Source organism: Talpa occidentalis, unplaced genomic scaffold, assembly GCF_014898055.3.
Source record: "Talpa occidentalis isolate TD23 unplaced genomic scaffold, MPIMG_talOcc4v2.1 talOcc4.11, whole genome shotgun sequence".
Classification (NCBI taxonomy): domain Eukaryota; kingdom Metazoa; phylum Chordata; class Mammalia; order Eulipotyphla; family Talpidae; genus Talpa; species Talpa occidentalis.
Window position 1 is genome coordinate 19076454 of NW_023601104.1, and position 26009 is coordinate 19102462.

Below are 26009 nucleotides of genomic sequence, written 5' to 3' on the forward strand. Positions count from 1 at the left end.
CCAGTTCTTGCATGCATAAATAAATCTTAAAAAAAAAAAAAACCCTCCTAGGGCGGGGAGGGATTGGGGTCAAAATAAGGGGGTTGCAATTGTATGGGGAATATAAAAATAAATTAAAAAAAAACCCTCCTAAACTATCAACTACCAGCATATCTTTCAAAAGAAAAAAGAAAAATATATTCTAACACAAAAGGGGGAAAAGGACCCTACAAAAAAATGGGATTTAAAAAAAAGTACTAGGAGATGTGACTCTATACCCTGAAATCTATTGTGTTACAAATCAACTTTATTACAATTAAAAATAATAAATTTAAAACACAACGACAACAAAAAAAAAACAGTGTGCATGACTAGAACAGCTATATTGTACATGACCATAAGCTCAATCTGAAGACAACTGCTGGCATGCTCTATAAATATTATGAAGATATATTTAAATGTTCTTTAATTAGAAACTATCCTTTTGCCGTGACCTCATTCTTTAACATTGTCTTCTATCTTTGCCTTTTCTCTACCTTTTTATTCTCTTCAAATATGTTCTGGCTTATCAAAAGATGTTAACTAAAACCATATTTTATTCTAATATGAGTTTAGATACTATCATAGAGTAAGCAATCATATTTTGAACATTATTGATTTTCAAAATAAAACTTCAAAACATTTAAAAAAACCTTTTGCTTTACATTGAAAGTTATTTAATTTATACACAATATTGTTATCAAATTTATCTTACCTGAAATATTTTCTGATTGTTTTTGAGGTTTCACAACAAGTTTCACACCCCCTCCAAAAACAGCAGCCCACATTCGATTATTTAATGGGTGAGCTGCCAGTCGAAATAATTCATTGGAAGAATTTGTGGCAAGAGCATGTATTAATAAACTTAAGTAAACTGCAACGACAGCTTCACAAAGCAAAATGTTCAATTTTGGCTGGTCTTCGTCTTGGGCTGAACTCAAGAGATTAATAAGTGAACTCACACCTGTAAGGTACATAATATCAAACTATCAGTACAAAGCTCAAAAAGGAAAAAAATTCCAATTTACAATTTAACCAAAAGTATGCAAATATATTTGACAAAATACAGTTTCACGATTTCAGCAACAAAATGTAAAGTGGGTTATAAATGATAGACTTAAATAAGACTCCATTAACCTATACCGATGTAATAAAGGAGTGAATAAACAAAAAGGGGAAAAGGGAAAGTTCCTCCTTACAGCAGAATTTCAACTAATTAGAAGCAGAGAGAATTAGTAATTACCATTTAATAACCCCACAATAATGTCTGATACAGGAAAGATCATCCCTGGATGCTAAAATTAGCTGGTGAAAGTATATTTTACACAGAATTATACTATTCCTTCAAAAGATACTTATTAGTTTTAAAGGAAAAAAAAGTAATTTTACAAAGGGGAAACCACATTACCACCAAATGGTAATAATAATACCAGTAATGGTACTGACAGTACGTGACTCAATATTTTGCACTGAGAAGCACGGCATCTCTTTTGTGGTATCCCTGTCAAAATACAAAATGAATTTAAAATTAAGAAAACCCCATATTCTACATTCAAAAGTGTTCAAGTCATTAAAGACAAGGAATGAAGAACTACTCATTTTAGAGGAAACTAAGATATTACAAGTAAGCGTTAATGGAAGACAACTGGTGAAATTTGAATAGGATCTTTGGATTAGAGGAACAATATTAAAATGCTGAATCTGATCATCATGCTATGGTTATGTAAGAGAATGTCTATTTTTAGGAATACATCTGACACATTTAGATGTAAGAGGGCATTATTTCTATAACTTACTCTCAAATATTTCAGGAGAAAAATGCATGTATATGCACGTACATAGTAAGCGAGAGAGAGCAGGTAGGAAAGAAGATAAAGCAAGCATGGTAAAATGTTAACATTTGGGGGCCTCCCTGGTGGCGCAGGGGTTAAAGACAGTGCTATCAAGCTACTGCCAGCCACTATAGCATGAGTTCGATCCCTGGCTGGCCGGGAGCAATCCACATGGCACAGCAGACCTCTCCTGCCTCGTCCGCTGCTCCCCTCAGCAGTGTATTTCAGTACATCTGCCTGTTCTGATTCCCACTCTCTCTGGTGAATCCTCTCATTTCCCTGCACCTCTGGTTTACACCCCAGTTCTTGTAGGCATAAATAAATAAATCTTTAAAAAAAAAAAGTTAACATTTGGGGAATTTGGGTGAATTTATACAAAAATTCATTATTTTTGCAAATTTTTGTAAAGTTTAGAAATAAAAAGTTAGAATGAAAACATGTTTCTAGACCCTGATGCATAAAGCAATTTTAAATACACACTTTGAGTTTATTACTTTTTTCTATAGTCATTCTTCACAATGTTCATTAACATTTAAATTCAGAGCTATAAAACACAGAGTAAAAAATTAAATGACATGGTAAACCAGGGAACGTACTGAAGAGAGCAGACAAGCTTTGAAGTAATGACATGGAAAAATGAAGAGAGTTAACCAGAGAAAGAAGGACTGGCAGACAGCATGTCATATGTGCCATAGTAGAATGGTCACTTCTATCCTAAATCCATAAATCTACATTCCTGTAAGACCTAAAACCATAAAATACATATAAGAAAAAAATACAAAGAAAGCAAAATATTCCCTGACATAAATTTCAGAAAAATCTTTGAGTATTTGCCTCCAACATCAGGAAAACAAAGAAGAAAATAAACAACTGGGAATACATTAAATAAAAAGCTTCTGTACAGCAGAAGAGACAGTAACCAAATGAAGAAACACCCTACTAAAAGGGAGAAAATATTTGCACCCCATACATCTGACAAGGGACTGCTATTTTAAGACCTACAAAGTGCTCATACAACTCAACAAAAACAAAATAATCCAATCAAAAAATGGGCCAAAGAGTTAAATAGACGTCTCCAAAAAAGACATGCAGATGGCCAAAAGACTTATGAAAAAAAGCTCAACCACACTTATCATCAGGGAAATGCAAATCAATGAGATACTACCTCACACCTTTGAGAACAGCCTATATCAAAAAATCGAGACACAGTAAGTGATGGTGAGGGTGTGGAGGAAAAGGAACTCTCCTACTGGTGGGAATGCAAACTGGTCCAGCTGCTATGGAAAACAGTGTGGAGGTTCTGCAAAACTAAAAATGGATCTGCCTTATGACCCGACAATTCCACTCGTAAGTATCTACCCAAAGAAAACGGAAACACTAATTCGAAAGAAAACCTATACCCCTATGTTTATTGCTACACTAGTCATTATTTACAATAGCCAAGATATAGAAACTACCTAAATGCCCCAATACCCCAAAACAGATGAAAAGATCAAGACATGGTATATATACACGAGGGAATACTACTTAGCAATCGAAAAAGATAAATTCATGCCCTTTGCAGCATCACAGATGGAACGAGAAGGGACAACATAAGCAAAGTAAATCAGAAGGAGAAAGATACACCTAAATACTGGATTGTTTCACTTATATGTGGTTATAGAGAAACCAAACAGCGTCAAAGACAAATCTTGAAAGCTGACCATAGATCTAAAACATCCAGGAGAAGGGGGAGAGAAGGCAGAAGGAAAGGGTGAGGTGAAACAGGTGGAGGGGGGAGAACACAGTGCACCATGGGTGCTTCGGTGGTGGGAGAACAACAGTGACCACACCTGAAAGGAAAAATCCTGTATTGTCAAAAAATCAACAAGAATATAAGGAAAAGGTACTTCATTACAACATAATTTAAAAATAAAATTTTAAAAATAAAATAGTTTTACTGGATATGGTACCTTTTCTGACATCTCTCTGTGAAATCGCTCTCTAGGTCTCTCATTCAGAGTGTCTAATGATAAGGAAGATTGTGTGTTCACCCTTAAGATGTTAAACCTTTGCTTTTTTATGCTAGACAACAGAGCTGATTCTTGAAGCCTTAACTTTCTGACTCTTCAGACATTACAGTACTTAAGAATTCCTAATCCATAGTAGAAAACATCCTCAAAAAAACCATTCACCAAACCCACAAAGAACAACAGTCAGAAACCAGTTAGTAGCTTTTAAAAAAAGGAACTGCCAAGTAGATTTTTTTTTTAATGCTTAAATTACCAGGCCACTGAGCAGGAGAAGAATTTGGCGTTGCATGTTCTTCAATACTTTCTGTCCTCAGTCTTCGACGATCACTTAAAAGAAGTCCTTGATAAGCTATTCCTGTAAACTGATTTCCTTCTGTTTGACTGCTAAAACAAATAGATTCAGTTATCATCCTAACATATATAATAATTGCACTTTGTACATATCACTCATTACAGATGATTATAATAGAATCAAAATTCTTAAAGATGAATTCATTGTTTTAATGCAAATTTGTTTTAGACAGGTCTTAAAATTAATTACAAAGGTTTATTAATTTTTTTCAAAACATAATAGCAAATTTTACTATATTGGGCAGATGAAAGTTGATCTTTTAAACTCTTTTCCAGAGACCAATTAGTGTACCTTAGTATCTTTTCTACATGCATTCATTTTTATTTAAACAAAGTCTCAGATAAGATTATTACTGGCACTAGGACAGATTAGAAAGTTTCAGGTTACTATTTCGTTGCCTTCCTTAACTGTGCAAAGTTGTACAAGCTTAAAATCGGAATTGAAACATAAGCTAAAATCTAAAGAATCTAGAAATATATTTTAGAAATTCTTAATCCTAAAGCCAAATGCCCCTGAATATTTATTTCCCTATTCTTAAACACTTTCTGAAGTTGGGGAAAATCCAAAAGCAGAAAGCAAAGTTCACTCCCTTGAGAATCAGACATAGCCTAAGGACTATAAAATACACATTTTAAAAATATTTATTTGAATTTTCATTTGGAACCATTTTAACCAGTGACTAAGTATCTAACAAGTCTTCTTTGATCATGAAGAGAACTACAGTTAACTAAATAAGCTTTTCCCCTACATTTTCAAGTCTTTGGGATTACTTAAATATGGCCGAATTAGGCTCAAAACAATATAGACCATTTTGAGAGTAATTCCTGAATATGACATCAAACTTTCCCATGAAACACTAAAATTTCAAGAAAAAAAAATCTAGACATACGCCTAATATAAAAATGTCAGTTTGTATATATTACATTTTAAATATAATTCATTTAAATATAATTCATCTTTCCAAGTAATTAAATTTCTTACTACGACTGTTCTAGTCATTAAATGCAAAGTCTATGCTGATGAAAGTAATGTGATATTTAGAATATTTCAAAACGTTACTTCTAATTAGGAACAGTTCCAAAAACTTTATTACACATAAATGGTTAAGCTAAATTTATTTTAATAATTCAATTTTGGAATGTACTTTTTAGACTTTCGAAAGTATTCTTTCAACTGAAAGCCAGTTAAACAAATAGGAGCTAACACAATGCTGAAATAGTACATGTGTACAAAAATAGGAAACTTCATACTATTATTTTGGACAGTGAGCTTTTCTAGAAAATAAAAAAGGTGGTGATAATTTCTTTTACTATTTATCATTTCTATATTTTTCTGTTATTACTAGGTGATAGCTGAAATAAATAATTATCTTATATCTCATTCATTCTCTTAATCTATTAAAATATACACGGTCGTCACATTTGAGGATTTTTCAGTCCCTAGGAAACAGAACCTTAATATAACTTGAACAGTTTAATGTTTTTGCTATATTAATACTACTTCAGGGTTTTTTGTTTTTTGTTTTTTACCTGTAGCTGTGACTGTCACATAATGCTTGGTAAATTGATGCAGAAAGCGATGCAGCCAGAGAATGAAGTGTGTGTACCTAAAACCAAAACAGCCACAATTACATTCTGTACTAACATTTCTACACAACTTAATTTTTAAGTAACCTTATATTTTAGAAAATAGCCAGGAAACTACCAAAATCATAAATAAGACTATATTCTAGATGAGCCTACAAACTCTTTCAAAACTTCTAAAATAACACTCACTCAACTTTATATGTACGTCCACAACCAAGCTAAGTGATCCACAAACATCTTCAAATACTTACCATGAGCACACCACTTACTATGCCATGAACAGAGTGCCGCGTTCATATTACTGGGATTATCTTGGCCTATAAATGATTAGCTTAACTAATAATAATCAAAAAAAGTAGAACCAAAATAAGTATAGCATTTTCAAAACTTTTATTTAAACTTGCTTCATGATAAAAATTAAGACTTGATTCTATCAGTAAATCTACTTAGAAAATGTATCAATCATTGTGTGAAATGGCTGGTTTTACAGAAAGTAGATAATTTACTTAGTAGTTATAAGTGGCACAGTGTTAGAATTCTAAATTTAGAAAGTTTAAAAATTATCAATATAAGATAAAAATCACCCTAAAGTGTCATATTGAATCAGTATTTTCTGTCCCAAAATCTTAAAATTTGAAGGGAATTCAGAAATTTTTGTACTCTTTGAAAGCCTTATCCAAATTTCTAGGAACTGAACATTTTTACCTAGAATTTATATACATTTAATGCCTTTTCTATTAGCCCCCTAAAAAATAAGTAGTCTCTGCTAAAATACTGATATAGAAATACATGCTGTAGACCAGAAGTCTCCAGTAGGCTGACACTATCAGTTAATCTTCAGTTCTTCAGAAAAGGTACTACCAGAGATTGAATGTCTTTCAAACAAAAGATTAAAAAATTTAAATGTTGGGGGCCTGAAATAACATCAGTCACTCGAACTGGACAAAGTGTAACACAAATACACTTTGGATAGCACAGTGGGAATCTGATCAATTCTCCAGATCCTGTCAAATTCTCTAGGGTATAGATTTAATTTTGGGGAGTAACTGCCAAAACGCGAATGCTCCATAGACTGCACAGCCTACAACACACATAATCATCAGGGAAACAGCGGCATGGACACTTTCTCTGGGACTATTCCTGATAAATCATGATTCTTTCAAAGATATTCACTGAATTTATATTTTCACAATATATTGGCATGTAAGCAAACAATCATAAATATATCTAACTTAGTGGTTCAATTAGGGGAATAGCGTAGCTAAAGGAATATTAAGTGTTAAGAACACTAGAAAATTAATTTTATTACTGGAAAAAATATTTGCCTGACTTTAAGAATAACTTTTCCAGAAGAACGTTTACTTTTAAATTACATTCATTGAACAGTCTTGAATTGATAGGGAGTGAGAAAATAGTACATAAGAAAAAAAGAAAAAGAAAACAGTACATAAGAGCCCTTAAAAATACTTCCTCTATGTAGCGTAAGTATAACATATTTCCCTTCTTAGTGTGTATAAGATCAAATAGTCATAAACTTTACGATACCTTGACATCGCCAATACTGGGATGAGGTGGTGTTTTCATCTGAACAATAGTATAAAGTATATCATGGATGTGATTATTGAGGTACAACACAGGATTAGCTATGACTGTTTTTGTTGAAGCGATACTTGCTGAAAGCAGAGGTAAGGTGGTAGGCAATGGTAGTGGAGACTGGAGCTGCTTCACTGTAGTTTCCTGGGGTGACAGTGGATTATTTTTTCAAAGTAGTTAAAATGAAGGAGGAAAAAAACAATGATTAGTTATATTATAAATACACTAGCAATATACATTTCAATAAAGTGTTATGTTCCTGCACTTATTCATATGAGCACCCAGTCTGTCCAAGGGTCTATGCTGGCCACAGAAGATAAAACGAGGACCATGGCATAGCTGAGCACTCATATTTTTATGCCTAAGTCAAAGCTTATCAAAGCCTTAGTCTTAAAGACCCATTCATGGTGTTGATATCTGCCTCCTATGGATTAAGGAGCAGAACATATTTAAATAGTAAAATGGTCTTTACTATATAGCTACAAATGGAAGTGTTCTGTAACTTATTCAAATTACCAAGATTGAAAAACTGAAGTTCATACCTGCTGTGATTCTTGTAGCAAAAATTTGAGTTCCATCCTTACTGAGGCCAGCCCACCGCCTTGGGCCCCATGAAGACTACAGTAACTAAGAAACACTCTCAGGAGATCTTGATTTTTCTGCAACCACAACTTTCGCCTTTCTGCGTGTTCTCGTTTAGCCTGCAATCTTCGTCTTTCTATTTGGTGGCGCTCATAGGAACCAATATCTGGTTTGTCCACCATTTCATTCTGATCCAGAAGATCACTCTCTACTTTGGAATAAGCCTTATTGGCATATTCTTTAATGACTGATTCATGATTACATATCTCATGCAAGGCAGCAATTTCCTTTTCAAGCCAGTTGTAGAGTTGAAATCTAAGTTTTCCTCCATCTACCTCATAACCTGTAGCCAATGTTCTTAGTTCAGTCATAAGAATCTTTAAACAAGCTCGAAATTTCAGTTGTTCAGCAATCACGTCTACTTCAATATCACCTTCAAGATAATCCTCTTCCTGAGGTGTCACTAACATATTAGGGTCTGGAGTTTTCTGATCTTCTTGTTCATCCTTCCTGACATCTGTACTTTTCATTACTAAACCAGCAGCATCTTCCTCCTCTTCTTCTAAGGCACTATCATGCTCCTCACCCCAATCAAGGTTAAGAGGTTCCTCCTCAACTTTTACTATTGGCTGACTCCAGTCAAACTGTGATGAAGTTGCATTTGACCAATCAGTGCCAGAACTTCTTTGTCCATCACTCAGAGTTTTCGATTCTGAAGGTATATCACCCATCTTTTTAGAAATAAAGTCAGGCTTATCTTTCTTTGTAGGTAAGGCAGATATTATGGTAACTTTGGGAATTTTGGAGAGTACCTCTAAGGCTAAAACAGGGCACCCAACTTTAAAGTGAGCATTTGCTGTTGTAAAGAATAATTTTCTTTCTATAAGGTTAATTTTATCAACAAAGTTTTTCTCAGTTTTGAGACCTAAGGTTGCCAAAGTTCCTTCAGGGGAGGCAAGGTTTCTTCGAATAATCAAGGGATGAGTTCGAAGGTAGTTGTAGAAACTAAACACCACTGGGTTACAAGATTTGATGATAACTATAGAAATCAGACAGAAACAATAAGGTATTGTGTTAACTTGTACTATTATTAAAATATAAAATGTTAGCATATCCTCAAAATAAAAGATAATTAAATATTAACCTAAGTTAAACTATGATAATGCACATTAGTAAAACTATACCGCTGAAATAAAAATAATTTCACTATGTACTGCTATGAAGTATTACCCAGACTATATTAAAAGAAAAAAAGTGTATGTAGTAAACTATCTTTATCTAAGAAAGATCTCTCTCTCTCTCTCACACACACACACACACTCACACACTCACACAAACACACACATGCTTATATTTTCAAATGGAAGGAAAACACAACCACACTTTCTTTTTTAATCAACTCCTTAAATAAGGAGAGAACAGAGAAGGTCAGGAAAGAAGCTAGATTTCTCTGAAAATACATCGGTTTTATATATTTTGCTTCAAAATCATGTCAACATTTTATATAATTTTGAAAGTAAATTAAATCTTAAAAATTTACCAAAAAGACTAAAGCAAAATTAAACACATGCTTTGGTGTATAATATACCATACAAACAAAAATAGCAAAAAAAAATAAGTTTAACCCTTTCTCAGTAATCAGGTTATGAAAAACATTTGTATTAATATTCTGAAATTACTATAAGCCTAAAAACTATGTGTTAATGCTATAAGAATCCAAGATTTTCACTTTAAGACAGAAATCTGTAATCTAAAGAGAAAGAACCTTACAATATATATTTAAACTATATATAAGTGTGAATTTGTGAATTCTTAGGGAAAAAATTCCTACTTCCATTCACTGACATAGCCTAGAAACAAAGACCAAACCAACAGCAATAAAGATCTCTTTGCCCTGACGGCAGTCTCTAAATCCTTGTCTCTATATATTATTTCAATAAAAAGAACCAGGATTCTTTGGGGTAATAGCCATTTCCAGTTCCAAGTCAGAAAATATACAAGATGATTCTGAAACATGTTGCAATACCAAAAAGCAAAGAAACAATCAAGGAATAATGTCGAAAGGACTGAAGAATTTGTAGAATCTCCCACTGGCTAAAGATGGGATAATGTGAGTATCTACAGTAATAAACCGCAATGGGTTAAAACATAGATCTATCTAAATCTGTAAGTTCAAAATAAACTTTTTTAAAAAAAGTTTCCTTTTCTACACTGTAATGTTCTTTCCTTAAAGTTCTGTGTCCACAAAAATTGACCCTGCGGGTTTTACTCTACACAAACCTGAATCTTTAAATTTACTTTTTAATAGGAAAGAAATAGTCATGTAGAAACATAGTTGCACTGCTTTAGGTATTAAGCCTGAAAACTGAAGGACATATATGTTCTTGTATAAGAAAATAAACCCACATCCTCAGATGATCTGGTATGGTAGTGAGTTGGACATATTCCACTTTGGTCTTCCATTTCTCAGCTCCCTACTTGGGACTGGCCTCCTGACTTCTCGTTGAGATCATTCAACAGGAAGCACAGGCATGGGATTCCAGGATCAGAGGACATGTGGTTGGGGTAATTATTTCCGCTGGAATTCCCTCTGCTTGTTAATCATGGGATGGTTACATCCCTCTCCCAAAGTGGGATCTGTAAGATAATAGCTAAATTTATAAAGACTTTTACTTCCCCTATTAAAATGTATGCACCCTTGCCTCAAAATAAATTAAAACATAAAAAAGTATAAGTAAATGCTAATTGATCACTTTTGTGATGCCAGGGAACCAAGGATGCCAGGGAACCAAGCAACTATTTTGAGAACTGGTAAATAAAGAAAAAGAAGCAAATATATGTTCCCTTTATTATACATACTAATAAACTTACAGTGATCTACAGTTGCTATAGTAGATTGCAATCTAAACAAGCATTCCTGCTCACAAAGGATAAAATCTTTGAAAGAAAAAAAGAAAGAATAGGAAGGGGTGAAGAGGATGGGAATATATGAGGCACAAGGTTGGTTATAAATTAACATCTATTAAAGCTGGGTTTTAAAGAAAACTTTTGCACACAACACTCATGATAAGGGACTGATCACAAGATCTACAAAGAGCTGACGAGATTCAACAAAAACAAATAATCCAGTCAAAAAATGGGCAGAATTGCTAAAAAGAAATTTCTCCAAAGAGGAAATACAAATGGACAACAGGCATATGAAAAAATGTTCAACATCACTTGTAATAAGGGAAATGCAAATCAAAATGAGATACCATCAAAAAAAAAAAACAAAAACTAGCACATATCCAAAAAAACCTAGCAACAATAAGTGTTGGTGAGGATGTGGAGAAAAAGGAACTCTCCTGCACTGCTGGTGGGAGTGCAAACTGGTCCAACCACTATGGAAAGCTGTGTGGAGATTCCTCAACCTGCTAAAGATGGAGCTTCCATATGATCCAGCAATTCCACTCCTAGGTATTTACCCAAAGGACACAGAAACATTAATTCAAAAGAGCACCTGCACCGCTATGTTTACTGCAGCACTATTTACAATAGCTAAGCTATGGAAACAACCCAAATGCCCAAAAATAGATGACTGGTTCAAGATGTGGTACATATACACACAAAGGAATATTACTCAGAAATCAAAAAAAAAGATAAACTGATGCCATTTGCAGCAACATGGATGGAGCTGGAAGGGATCATGCTCAGTGAAATAAGCCAGAAGGAAAAAGAAAATACTGGATGGTTTCACTTTTAGGAGGAATGTAGAGGATCCAAATAAGGGATAAGGATAAAAAAGTAATTGTAATAAAGTAAAAATCAAAATCAACAGGCAACTATAAACCAGAGACATTATGCAGGCAGAGAGAAGGGAGTACGATCAAAACAGGAGAGGGAAGAGCACAAGGGACTATAGTGATGGTGCACAGGTAAATGGCTGGTGGGAATTTCATGGGAACTATAACCAAAATGAGAATGCATACATTGTACAAAAATGAAAAATGATGTACAAATGTGTAAATTTTTAAAAAGCTGAGTGATGAATTCATAGACTTTCACAATACTATCCACTCTTCTACATATATTTGAAATTTTCCACATTAACAAGTTTTTTAAAGTTAACATCAAAAACATTAAGAAATAGAACCTTCTGTCTATAAAAATATGCACATTTAATTAAAATTACCTGGGTAACTCAGATACTCTTAAGGTCTTATTTCCTTTAAGATATTTAATAATAATTACTAAAATACTATATTTGTTCTTATGAAAGAAGAAAATAAAAAACAAGTCCTGATCTCTTTACCCATATAAACTATTAGCATTTTAAAATAAGAAACCAAAATATAAGACCTGAGAATTATAATTACAAAGAATACAAAATGAAATGTTACCACTTATATCTCCCCACTCTTATTTCCTAAAGGTAGCATGACAATTAGTTTTTTGTGATTTGTTCCAGACACGGACGTGTCTCATCTGTAGACGAGTGACATATATGCAAAAGACAACCAGTCACTGTTCTGCACTTACTTTCTTCATTTAATAAACATACTAATCTATCAATCTACCTCATATTTTAATAGCACATTGCTTCTATACTACGACTATTGAAATTTACTTCAATATTCTATTGATGAATACTTAGAATGTTCCTTTTCTAAATTATTATAAACAATGCTGATAAATATGTAACATTAACATGCAGATGTTAAAAAATAACACCTCACTTGGGAAGGATAACCAAGAGCAAAGAAAGTTTTCTACATAAAAAGTAATTTTTTTCAGGGTATATACACTAAATCAGTATGTGTACACTCAAAATTTCTACCTTGAAAAAAATGGCTATAGGTCTATATGGAAAGACTGTATCATCTGGAAACATTCTGTAAGCTTCAATTTACTATGCATGAAATTATAAAAGTATGAATCCTATTTTATATATCTCATTATATATAACTATGAGTAAAAATGTGAGTCTTCTTGGCACTAAAATTATAACAGCAAAATGTTAGCATCACCTATAAATAGTAAACAACTAATCCTTTAGTAACATAAGTAATTTTGATAACTCCCAAAGTTGAAAAGTAAATCTGGTAATGACTGTAGGTTATACAACTTTACTCTAAGTGATCATTAGTTCATAAACTCTTCAGTTAAAAGGAAAAAAAAAAACACCTCGCAAAACGTTCCTACCTTGATGTTCATCATCCTCCTTCGGTGTTTGCTCCAATAACGTGTCCAAGGCTCGGGTGTAATCTTTCATTACCCAATAGGCAAGACTACGCAGGAAAGGATCAGGATGTAATCTCGTACAATCAAACCCTGAGCCATCCTTTTGGCAACCCAAGATCTTCTGATTTAGGATGGATATGTAAGTGGATGAAGTCTCAAATTCAGATTCATATAAACGGGCAATAACCATAGCTAACTGAATATCTTCCATTTTCTCCAGACATACCTGCAAAGTTAAATATTAGAAAATACTTATATAATAATTATTTAGAAACATGAAATAGCTCCCTGATATCCTGAAATTATCTACCATTTATATAGTCACAGGGGAGAAATGGATCCAAAGGTAAGTTATATGGCTGCTTGACAGGTTAAGGAATAGCAAAAAGAGGAGTAGAATTTAGTAGCTTCCAGCCTAGAAAGATCATTTATAAAATAAGCTTTAAAAAAGTGCATCAACATCATCTCAAACTTAGGTCAGCTTGAATTAATAACATTCATTTTTAAATTAATATATGATCATTCAATTTATATTTAACAGGTCCTCTTAATTTCAAAATATAGTTCCACGAGGGATAATTATTACTATTTAAAAGAACCTACTACTTACATGGCAGATAATTCCTGTCATAAAGGTACATAATCTATTTTACTCTCTGTTAGTCTATATTCTAATATAACTACTCATCTTGAGAAATTTAGGCCATTCAGGTAATATGAGCATAATGCAATCAATGTTTCTTTTCTTTGCCTGAATATCTTTTGTGGAAATTATAGGAATAACTTCCAATTTCCAAATTATAAACATTTGTTATTTTAAAAATCATATACCTGAGATAATTTTGAAAATATGACTGATTCTAAATATACTTTCATTTTGTGGGGTATTTCCTATTTCTCCTATAATGTGTTACGTCCAATTCTGATTTTCCTTCACCTGTTTGGGTTGTTCATAATGATACTGAGTATCCTAAGAGGTAGATCATAAACATTTGCAATTACCATTAGCTGCCAGGATTAAATATTAAAAAATGCAAAGCTAAACCTCTTCACATTCTTTTTCCACTAAGACAACAACATTACAAAGCAGTGTAAATTCCAATTTCAGTTCCTTATCTGTGATTTTCACATAGAAGAAAAATAACTTACTTATGCCCTTCTACACCAAGAGGAGGTTGTGACCTATATATATATATATATATATATATATATATATATATATATATAAAATGGTTCAGAATTACAAGATGGTCAGGAAGAAAACACTCATAAAAAGTATGTCATTTTTTCAAACATTCATAGTTTGAAATGTGCATGCTCATTTTGAAAATCAATAGTCTCTATAAAATTTTGCATTTTTTTCACACCTGAATTTATTTATAACTTCATTGATCACACTGCTGCTATTTAAGTAACCTCGGTAGTTATCCTCTGTCCATACAAACATGCCAATAATTATAATCTCCTCTACAACCTCTTCAGGTTTTCAGTCTCTTACAAGTTTTCTGTATAATGTTTTCTTAATTATACCTCGATAGCATCTTTCAATGAACCTGCTAACAAGAAAAAAGCAGCAGATTGTTCAAAGCGTTGTTTTCCAAGTAAAGAGAAAGCATTTTTCAAAGCAGCTTTACGCCATCTATCTTCATTAAAGTTGTGGCTGAAAAATGTTGTCATTTTTTCATCATGTTGTGACCTGGGAATCAGAACACAAACATCAGTGGCAAAACCAATCCTTTTCAGAATATAAAATGTATATTCTATACAAAATATAGAAAATAAAAACCACAAACATTGATCTAAAAGATGAACAATAACTTCAGTGAGAGGTAATTATAAACACACTTCTCTGCATGTCTATAAAAAGGAAGGCTTATAGGGGTGCAGGTGCCCTTTTGAATTAATGTTTCTGTGTCCTTTGGGTAAATACCTAGGAGTGGAATTGCTGGATCATGTGGAACCTCCATCTTTAGGAGGCTGAGGAATCTCCACACAGCTTTCCATACTGGCTGGACCAGTCTGCACTCCCACCAGCAGTGCAGGAGAGTTCCTTTTTCGCTACATCCTCGCCAACATTTGTTGTTGCTAGTTTTTTTTGATATGTGCTAGGTTTTTTTTGATGGTATCTCATTGAAGTTTTGATTTGCATTTTCCTGATTACAAATGATGTTGAACATTTTTTGCCTGTTGGCCATTTGCATTTCCTCTTTGGAGAAGTTTCTTTTTAGTATTTCTGCCCATTTTTTTGACTCAATTACTTTGTTTTTGTTGAGTCTCAGCAGCACTATTTGCAATAGCTAAGCTAGGGAAACAATCCAAATGCCCAAAAATAGACGACTGGATCAAGAAGATGTGATACAGTTACACAATGGAATATTACTCAGCTATCAAAAAAGATAAACTCATGCCATTTGCAGCAACATGGATGGAGCTGGAAGGGATCATGCTCAGCGAAATAAGCCAAAAAGAAAAATACCAGATGGTGTCACTCATAGCAGGAATTTAGAAAACTTAAATAAGGAACCAGGAAAAAGACTAATTATAATAAAGTAAAAATCAAAATCCACAGGCAACTATAAACCAGAAACACACCACAGGGTGGGGAGGAGGGAGTAGGATCAAAACAAGGGGGGTGGGAATTGTATGGGGACTATAACCAAGATGAAAATGCACATTGTGCAAAAATGAAAAATGATGTAAAAAATATATAAAATTTAAAAAATTTAAAAAGGAAGGCTTATAATGCCTGTATATACATAAATAGAAAATAAGAGTTCACTTTCTAAAGTGCTTTTGCCAAATTTTAAGTAACATTCCACTCTTAAGGTTAAGATGAAATGATATTTTACCAATTTCTTATAAAGGAATCAAGGCACAAAGAAGTCAGCTGATTTGTCAAGTTCATAATCTAATACTTTCAAAGGCATCAGGCTTCTGGTTTGCAGCACAATCTTCACTTCACTGAATTATATTAAATGTTGAGGCAACTTACCTAAACAGACCCCACACTACTGCCTTCTTCTTCATTGAAAGGTAGAATAAAGCCGCATCCAAGGCATCGTTGTTCCTTTGAAAAGCAGCTTTGGCAACCTAAATGGTAAGTAAAATATTATATTATTTTATAAAAGAATTACAACCAATTAACCAACACTTAATACTTCCCTAATTTCCTGACAGAAAACTACAGAGATAGGAAAAGTTGGCTCTATTCCACAGTCTCCAGGGGCTCATAACACATGCTCCTAGAGACAACCATTCACATGCCAGTAATTATAATTAAAATATCATAAAATATTATCACTCACTGTCTACTTACCATGAATTAGGCACCAATCTATGCACCTTTCATTCATCTTATTGAATCATCACAAAATCATGTACTATAATTACCCCCCATTTTACATCTGAGGTGACTGAGACAAAGGGGATGAGTGAATGGCCTGAAGTCACAGAATAAGGGGCGGAAAAAGGAATACTACCCAGGTAGTAATAAAACTGTTTTACAAAAGATGAAATCTTGACATTCGCACAACATGGATGGACCTATTTGGCACTGTGTTAAGTGAAATAAGACACAGAAAGACAAATACTGTATGATTTCACTCATATGCGGAAAATAATGAAACAAAGCAAGTGTACAAACAAAACTAAGACAAACTTTAATATTGTAAGAACAAATAGTGGTCACCAGAAAGGAAGAGGGGAGGGGGCAATAAATCAGGTAAAGTGTAAAGCGGGTCAATTGTATGGTAGGAGATGGAAATTGGATTTTTGGTGGTGATTATAATTTATATACAAATGTTGACACATAATGCTGTACCCCAGAAGCCTATATCTTGTTGGAAACCATGTTACTTCAATTAAAATAAAATTTTGAAAGCTTTTACATAGGACACAAGAAGGCAGAATACTCAAGATAGGTAACTTTTTTCCTTAAAATTAAATATATTTCTTTTATTAATGTTTTGTAAAGTTAAAATGCTAACTTTTATGGTATAAGTGATTTCACAAATTAAGCTCTCTCTACTCATACTGATACAGACATCTGTGAATAAATATCAGTTACACACATTTAAAAAACTACAGGCAAGAAATGTTCTGGTGTTTTTTTAAATATACTTAAAAAAATCATTTCTGGTCATTTTCAATTAAATCCTGATAACTCTGAAGGACAAATTATTTCTGGCATGTAATTAAAATACAGAAGGTTGAAATCCATCATTTTCAAGGGTTTAGAAATTTTAATTCTTAGAAATTCTATGAGGAAAAATGTTAATGAGCACCTAATCCTCTGATAACTTTCTTTGTGTCATATAACCAGTTGCAGAATTTATACAGAATCAGCCAACTCAGTGTAAATTAAAAAGTCATTAAGCCAGTAACATTATTGTATGTAACTATGTTATTGTGAACATAATACCATGCCAAACACATCCTATTTCCCAAAGATACTAAGATAACTTCTGCAAACCACTAAGCTTAGAGGCATAACAAAAGAACAGTGGATGTTTTCTTAGCTCACACTGACTGCTGGTGAAACAGCCAATAGAGGCATGGGAGAGATGGGGAAAGCACCTAAAATCACATCACGAAAATTCTAGACTCTCAATACTCTTATTTCTCTTCCTTTCCTTAAAATTAGTATTTTCTCTTCAAATATTTAACCTATTGCTTAAATGTGTTTAATAATTTCAAAGAAATTTCTGTTCATACTCACAGATTTATAATATATATCTCAAGGCAAAAAAATTTATATTATCACTGATTTAATTTTAATAAATTACTTACAGAAATAAATCATATGTAAATGTCACAAATAATTAAAGGCACACCACTTTCTTTTAAGTGTTGCTTTTTTTTTTTTTATACATCATTTTTGGGGACTACACCTGGCAAGAAATTAAAGAGATCTTGTAGGCAACACCTGAACCATTTCACATAATTTTTTTCTACTGCCTCCGAAAATAAAATTTTTTTAAAGAGTTATTTATTTATGCATACAAGAGCTGGGGTACAGGCCACAAATGCGTGGGGTGAGAGGATCCACCAGAGACAGAGTAGGGAACAGAACAGGCAGATTGACTAAAAATACACTGCTGAGGGGAGCAGCGGGCGAGACAGGAAAGGTCTACTGTGCCATGTGGGTTTCTCCCTGGCAGGTTGGGGCTCACACTCGTGCTGCAGAGGCTGTGGATTGCTTCATAGTGCAGTGCTTAACCCCTTGTGCCACCAGGGAGACCCCAGAATATAAAATTTTTAATGTGGATACTATGTTATTTATATTCCATAACAATCTTGTCCTATACACCAAACTACATTTCTTAGTTGGTGTGAGAACAAATTCCCTCTTACATTTGTGCCCATTTTAAGACTAAAGTAATGATATTGTGTTGCCTGTTTACACTAGTAGGAAGCTGACACTTATACTCACATTTCGAACTGTGATCTGAGGATTGTGAACTACACCTACAAAACACTGATAAGATGACCATGCCAAAAACATTTGGGAGTAGAACTGAGGGACATAAATTTCATTTATTTATTTATTTATTTAGATTTATTTATTTATTTATACAAGCACTGGGTATAGTCAGAAGCGCGGGAGGATGACAGAATTCACCAGAGCAGGGAGCAGAGCAAGCAGAAGGACCGAAGCACACTGCTGAGGGGAGCAGCGGGCGGCAGGAGAGGTCTGCGTGCCATGTGGGACCCTCCTCCAGTGGCCAGGGAGCAGCTGGGGATCGATCCAGCGCTGCAGAGGCTGCAGGCAGCTTCGCAACCCAGCGCTCAACCGCTGCGCCACCGGGGAGGCCCAGGGACATAAATTTTAAATAAATTTGCCATTAATCTGGCATTAATGTTTGAGTACTATTAGAGAGGAATAAAATCAAGAAGGGTTTCTGCATTCTTGGGAGAAATAAGTTCATCTTCACAAGGATAGTACCCTTAATTGTACTTCAGAGAATTTCAAAGGATTTCTAAAAGTAACCAATGAATGACAATTCTACTTTACTAATCCTGTTAAGAGTGTGAAGGGCACAGTTTTATAAATGATGGGATTTGGATCTGATTAACTAAGTTTTAGTTCTATGAGTGGAATGTGGAGATGGTAACATAGGGCTGAAGAGCAAATTATAAGATACAAATTATGAACCAGGCCCAAATCTGGCACACAACAGATGCTCACTAATGGTTGGTTTCTGCAGCGCTACTACAGAAAAGAATTTTCAACTTCCACTACCAAATTTTTTTCAAAAGGAAATTTACCAGAAAACTGATTCCTAAAGAATTGTCTTTAAAAAATTTATAGCATAGGGCTTTCCTGGTGGCACAAGGGGTTAAGTCTCAGCACTATGAAGCTTTCCTCAGCCACTGCAGCAGGAGTTCAATCCCCAGCCAGGAAGTTAACCTACATGGTGCAGCAGACCTCGCCTGTCTCACCCGCTGCTCCCCTCAGCAGTGTATTTCAGTAGATTCACCTGTTCTGCTCTCCACTCTGTCTCTAGTGAATCCTCTCACCCACCTCCCACACTCTGGCCTATACCCTCATTCTTGGATACATAAATAAATTAAATCTTAAAAAGTTTATAGCATGTTTAATTTGTTGCTAAAGACATGTTCTTCAGTGGCACATAATTCAAAACTTTTTACTGAATTTTATTTTAGGTAGGCAAAGGAAGTTTATTATGTATTAACCTAGACATGCAGATATCTTTTATATAAAAAGAATGATTTTTCTATGTAATCTATACAACTGACAAGAACTTAAGAGTACTTTCTAAATTTAGATTTTCTTAAACTATGACACGCTTCAACTGAAAACAGAAAATAATTCCATTACATAAATATATTACAAAAATCAGTTTACACACAATAGACATATTGGTACACTGCAAGAACATTTTATAAAGGTCTAGTGTTGGGGATCTCCAAAATTTTTACTTAAGAAATTCTCAGTACCTCAAGATACACAAACAATTCCCCACTAAAGATTTTTCCCACAATATAACATCTTTTATCCTTCAAAAAAAGAGCTATTTTTAATCATCAAAATCCAATGATATTACCTTTTCAATGCATCTTCGAAGAGTGTTAATATTCCTGACCCACCAACCTATTCCCATAGCTCTTAACTCAGACCATTGAGGGTCCCCTCTCTGAATTGCTGGAATCATATTTATCAGCTCTTCCTCAGCTTCAGAATGAAAAGCCCAGGCAAAATGGCAAGTAGACACACCTAAATTAAAAATACAAAAGAATAACCTTCAAAATTACATCAAAAAAGAACAAGAACAATTTTTTTGGTTTTTGTTCTTTTTTAAAATTCCCCCTTGCTAATATTGACAAAATTGTGGTTGAAATACCACAAAATCAACACAACAAGCCTTAACTTCCACTGTAAGTTTAAGGGAAAAATGGATAAGATTTAATAACATCAATTTGTATTTTCTCAGAACCTAGAAGGAAAGTTAATTTTATCACTATTTATATATTTGCATGATTTTAGAAATAATTACATCAAATAACTGATAATTTGCTTTAGAAATTATTCCATAATACAAAACACATTCTTTGCTGACATCAAATTTATATAAATTAATATGAAGGGATATAAAAATATATTACATTCTATACTCTTAAATGAAATTTGATATGTTTTTGGTATGATTAAGAGGAAACAAAAATACACATAAGCATGTCAGGGGAACTAGGGTCAGAGAGCAAGAATACAAGAACAGTGAATGTGCCTGGAAGCCTAACTAGTAGTTGAGAAAGGCACTAGGAAGAAAAAGAATAAGGCAAGTGCTTATTTTTATTGCCCTACCAATGGCAGGGCATTCTTTGCAGTTTATCTCTCTGCTGCTTAGTTTTTCTATCTATATACTGACTATTTAACTTTTTCCCTGAAACTATTCCCAGAACATTATCTGCAACAGTAGTTACTTTTCATCTCCAATGTTTTAACTGTAGTGAAATGGAAAATGGAATTTGACAAAGCTTCAGAAATCTGAGATCTTTTCCATGTCCCTAGGCAATGTATACAAATGGCATTAAGTGATTCAGTACCATTTGGTTAAATCTAAAACTAAAATTTAAAGTATCCTTGAGATACCATTTTTTCAAACTTATCCAAATGGCATAGACTATTTACAATGAGAATATTAAATGTTGGCAATGGATTGGCATCAACACACATTGCTTCTGTTCAACATAAATGAACACAGTCTTTCTGACTGTGGCAATACGTGTCAAGAGTTAAGAAATCATGTACTTTACAGTGGTAATACCTGATGAGGGTATCCAAGTATCTCAACTAAAGATAAAGTAAAGAAGAGGAAAAACAAGAAAGAAATCATGGACTTAGACTCAATGATTTCATGGCTAGAAAACTAACATAAGGAAATAAGCAGAAATATCAATATTTATATACCAGGTTATAAGGACTTTCACCACAGTTATAATTCAAATAGAAAAAAGTAGTCCAGGGATGGGTATACAGTCAATGACTCACCAAATGCTCATATACAAACATGAACATACCAACCATTTCAGTACTAAATAAAACTTTGCAAAGAATTTAAATACCTTGATGAAGTAGCTGTACTCGGTATAAAGGAGGTAGTGATGTCAAAAGGCATGTGTGCAACCGCATAGCTAGCAAGTATCTTAAACCACATTCATCTAATGTGTCTCTTCCTGTAAACAGAAAGTAAGTTTAAGGGAAAATGAATATAGCAGGTGACAAACCAAGAAAAGGTTAGAAATTAAACACTGAATTCAGTAATAATGTATACAAGATATGTATTTTAGCATATTCCTTCATGGACATTTAATATCTATTAAAAAATACATCTTTACTAAAAAACATGAAAATACTAAAACTCCCAGATGAAAATGATTAGGAAAAACAGTACTAGTATAGGTAACAATAGTAATAAATATAAAGAAATGAAATCTTAATACCCAATTAAGAATACACTAAAGTACATTAGGTACAATTGAAAATATGTCTCTTACATGAGTTCAGATGAAATTTAAAAATAGGAATTAACATAACTAAAATAAAATCATCTGTTAGTGGCCTCCCTGGTGGCACAAGGGGTAAACTCACAGCACTATGAAGCTATCCACAGCCACTGCAGCATGAGTTTGATCCCTGCCCAGAGAAGTGGCCCACACAGCCCAGCAGACCTCTCCTGTCTTGCCCACTGCTCCCCTCAGCAGTGTATTTCAGTAGACCTGCTGTTCCGCTCCCCACTGTCTCTGGTGAATCCTCTCAACCCCCACACCTCTGGCCTCTACCCCAGTTCTTGTACACATAAATCAATCTTTAAAAAAATCATTTGTTAAATTATTAAATAGTTAATATTTGCTGGGCTGTGTAGTTCAACTGAAATATGGTACTATCAAAGATTTGAAATTTGACTCCACAAATTTGCACTTTGTTAGAAGTTGAACAGAGGTATGAAAGTGTGTCTAATTTAATGAAAACCACAGCCACTGTCAAATAAAGTAATGCAGAAATATTAATAGCACCTAGTCCATTAATTGCCACTCAGGAAAAACTCAGACTGTCAGTTCAAATCAAATTATATTTTCTAGAAGAAAAAAAAAGTCAAAAAAAATTGTGATGCTTCAAGTTCCAGTTCTACTTCACATCAGCTATATCATAAACCATTCGTTCACTAATGGCTTCAACATATTAAACACAAACTTAACATGTGAGGTATAGTAGGAGCTGAGGATTTGGCAGTGAGTGAGGTAAAGTTCCAACTCTCATGAATCTTACATTTTAGAAGACAGACACAAACAATACACAAGCAATGTGTCTAGAAAAAATTAATGTTATAGAGAGAAATAAAGCAGGATTGGGAGAAAAAGGAAGTGTTGGAGTAAGAGGTTCTATTTTATACAGTATGTCCAGGGAAGAACTTTATTATCAATGAGATAACACTTCATCAGAAATTTGAAGAGGTTAAGCAAGTTAGTCATGCAAAAAATATGAAAGAAAAACACTCTACACAGAAGACATAAAAGTTTTGTATCAGATATATTAAGCTGTTTTTCATGGATTGTGGTTATAACTGCTTTCTTAATGTCCAAAGAAAAACTCATGTGGCTTGCAACAAGGACTTCAAGTCTATCCTGGGTAGAATCTTGCTTCATTACACACAACTTCATAATGATTGGAATTTTCTCTTAAATTAAGCATTGTTAGAAGATAGGCATGAGGCAAAATTCTCTAAGATTATTTAAACTGATAGAAAACTTTGGAGAGCTATAGTAAGAATATAAATCTATATGAAGAGATATATTCCAGGTGATTTTGAGGTAGAGTCTTTTTTCCTCAAATTTGGAAAGCTTGCGAAGTAGTTAAAGAATACAGCTTTGGAGGCAATGATTTACTTACATATGAACTCCAGTTCTGCCACTTAATACCTGTGTGATCTTAGAAAACTAATCTAATCTTCCTTAGGACTAAGGTCTTCAGTTAAATATGTCAAATATAATATGGTTATTAAATATAATAAGGTACATAAAGCACTTAATTGTTCACTTCCCCGCGATATTTACTGAGTAAATGATCGATAATTTTTGGTTTGCTTTGCTAAAACCATCATTTATCATCAACACCATTACCTCATATATTGCAATAGGTCATTCTAATAGATCTAGTAATGATTAACTTTATAAATTTTTAATGAGAACATTTACCTGAGTAACTCTTATCTCTGTTTTCATCAAGCTCAGTACTGGTAGTAGCCACTGTGTCTGCCAAAGCTACAAGAAACATTTGCTCCAAACGGGTAAGGCCTGGTAGACTTGAGTGCATAAGATGACTTGAAAGTACCCTAGCATGTTCTTGGCCAAAGTAAGCTGGTCCATATTGAGAAAGATTTATTACTTTTGATTTATTTTCTCTCTTTTCTGGCTCTAAATCAATATCATCTGTTGTTATATCCTGGATTTGGAACAGGTCTGAATACTGATCCTCTGGCTGACTTTTGGTATGATCTTCAAAGCTCTGTGGTATTTTTTTACTTTCTTCTGAAATTCTGTAGGTTGTATCTTGATCTGCAGCAAGCAATGCATGCAGTGGTAATGGAGGAATAGAATCTATTTCAGTATAATCTCGAGTGCCATCCTTTCCTATGGTGACTGTGTCCTTTGCAGTACTGCCACTTACACTAATGGTTCGAGAAAGATGTCGCTTAGTGCCTTCTCCAGCTTCAGCATCTCTAACTATCGCAACTTCACCAGCAATACATTTTACTAAATGAGAAAGAATAGCTTTAGCCCTCCGAACTTTCCCTAAATCCATCAATTCTAACAGCTGAGTTGGGTGATACTGTGGGAGAGTGGGGGAAAGCACATGTGCAGCTTCAAATAAGCCACCATCTTGAACTACAGTTGGTGAACAAAAAACATCATCTGCATTAGCTGTTCCTTCAACAACACTTTTTCTTGACAACATACTAGACTTAAACGCAGAATGATCTTGTAGTGCTGTGTCTTCTGCATCCGGACTAGAAGCTTCGATGTCTCCAAATTTGACAGCATGCTTCCACTGTGCATATACATGCATTTCACAGTCCATTCCTACCACCAATATCCCATCTCTTACCCAAGAAAGAGAAACAGGTAGTGAAGGTGTACCATCAACAGAAGATACTAAATCTATAGCTCTAAGAAGAACCCATCTTGACCTAACACCTTGCTTGATGCTACCACCTAGTGGCAAAGTAATGACAGCTACGCCATCCTTACTGTTGATTTGCTCAGTCACAATTCCTGAAAGCCTTCCATACATGAAGATATTAGCACCGACTCCTACTGTGAGAATGTGCGAACCATCTTCTTTTGATACCCAGTCCAAATGTACTAAATGCTTAATATTTGGAATGAGATATCTATCCTTGCTCAAAAGTGCATCTGATTTGCTATACACAAACAAATTACTGTCAACGCTGATCCTTGAATCAAGTACACTCCCAACAGTCACCAAATCATCAAGATGAATTGTTTGTTCTAGAACCCATTCTGACCCTCCTGTAGATTCACATTCAAATATGCAAACATGCATGGAAAATTCCTTAGAGACAAAGCCATTTTGTTGAATAGGTTGTTTGTAAGCCACTGCAAGGCGACCTGTGTATGAGCAGCTAACAGCCACTGGTCTTCCCACAATGCTCACTGTACTGCTATTGTCTTCTCCTTCATCATTCATCAAGGGCCATCTCCTCCAATGATAGGTTTCCTTCTCATAACTTTTACATTGTAGATTGGTTTCCATATTGCATTTCCAGAAGCGTACTTTATTGTCAGAACAAGTTGTAACCACTAAATAAGGGGCAAGGCACACTGGATAAATTGAAGAGGAACTCAGATGTCCTTAAAAAAGAAAAAGTGGATAGTCAGAATCAAAACATGCCTAACTGGACTTTCATTCCATATCTTTTTCATCTATGTCATAAATGCATAAGAAGTCATTGTAGGGCCTCCCCCGTGGCACAGCGGTTGAGCACTGGATTGCAAAGCTGCCCGCGGCCTCTGCCGCGCCGGTTCGGCCCCCGGCTGCTCCCCGGCCACTGGAGGAGGGTCCCACATGGCGCGCAGACCTCTCCTGCCGCCCGCTGCTCCCCTCAGCAGTGTACTTCGGTCCTTCTGTCTGCCTGCTCTGCTCCCCTCTCTGGCTCTGGTGAATTCTCTCACCCTCCCGCGCTTCTGACTGTACCCAGTGCTTGTATAAATAAACAAATAAATCTTAAAAAAAAAAATGATAACTTAAAAAAAAAAGAACTTAACAGTGGGA

At 34.3% G+C, this 26009-nt stretch overlaps 1 protein-coding gene across 4 annotated transcripts in view; it reads right to left on the bottom strand.

Moving 5' to 3' along the window:
• DMXL2 (Dmx like 2) overlaps positions 1–26009 on the bottom strand; it is a 119946-nt gene that overhangs the window by 19748 nt on the left and 74189 nt on the right. For 2 of the 4 annotated variants that reach the window (XR_008554255.1, XM_037502483.2), the window contains exons 18-28: positions 23912–25588; positions 21782–21892; positions 20263–20432; positions 16188–16285; positions 14726–14891; positions 13157–13421; positions 7936–9014; positions 7346–7537; positions 5744–5820; positions 4116–4246; positions 734–982 (exon numbers count right to left, since the gene is read on the bottom strand). Coding sequence is in view for 3 of the 4 variants with exons in the window: in XM_037502483.2 (XP_037358380.1) it covers positions 734–982; positions 4116–4246; positions 5744–5820; positions 7346–7537; positions 7936–9014; positions 13157–13421; positions 14726–14891; positions 16188–16285; positions 20263–20432; positions 21782–21892; positions 23912–25588 (4215 nt within the window). In the remaining variant the exon portion in view is untranslated. The remainder of the gene's footprint in view (positions 1–733; positions 983–4115; positions 4247–5743; positions 5821–7345; positions 7538–7935; positions 9015–13156; positions 13422–14725; positions 14892–16187; positions 16286–20262; positions 20433–21781; positions 21893–23911; positions 25589–26009) is intronic. The other 2 variants (XM_037502484.2, XM_054701532.1) reach the window with 1 other exon arrangement.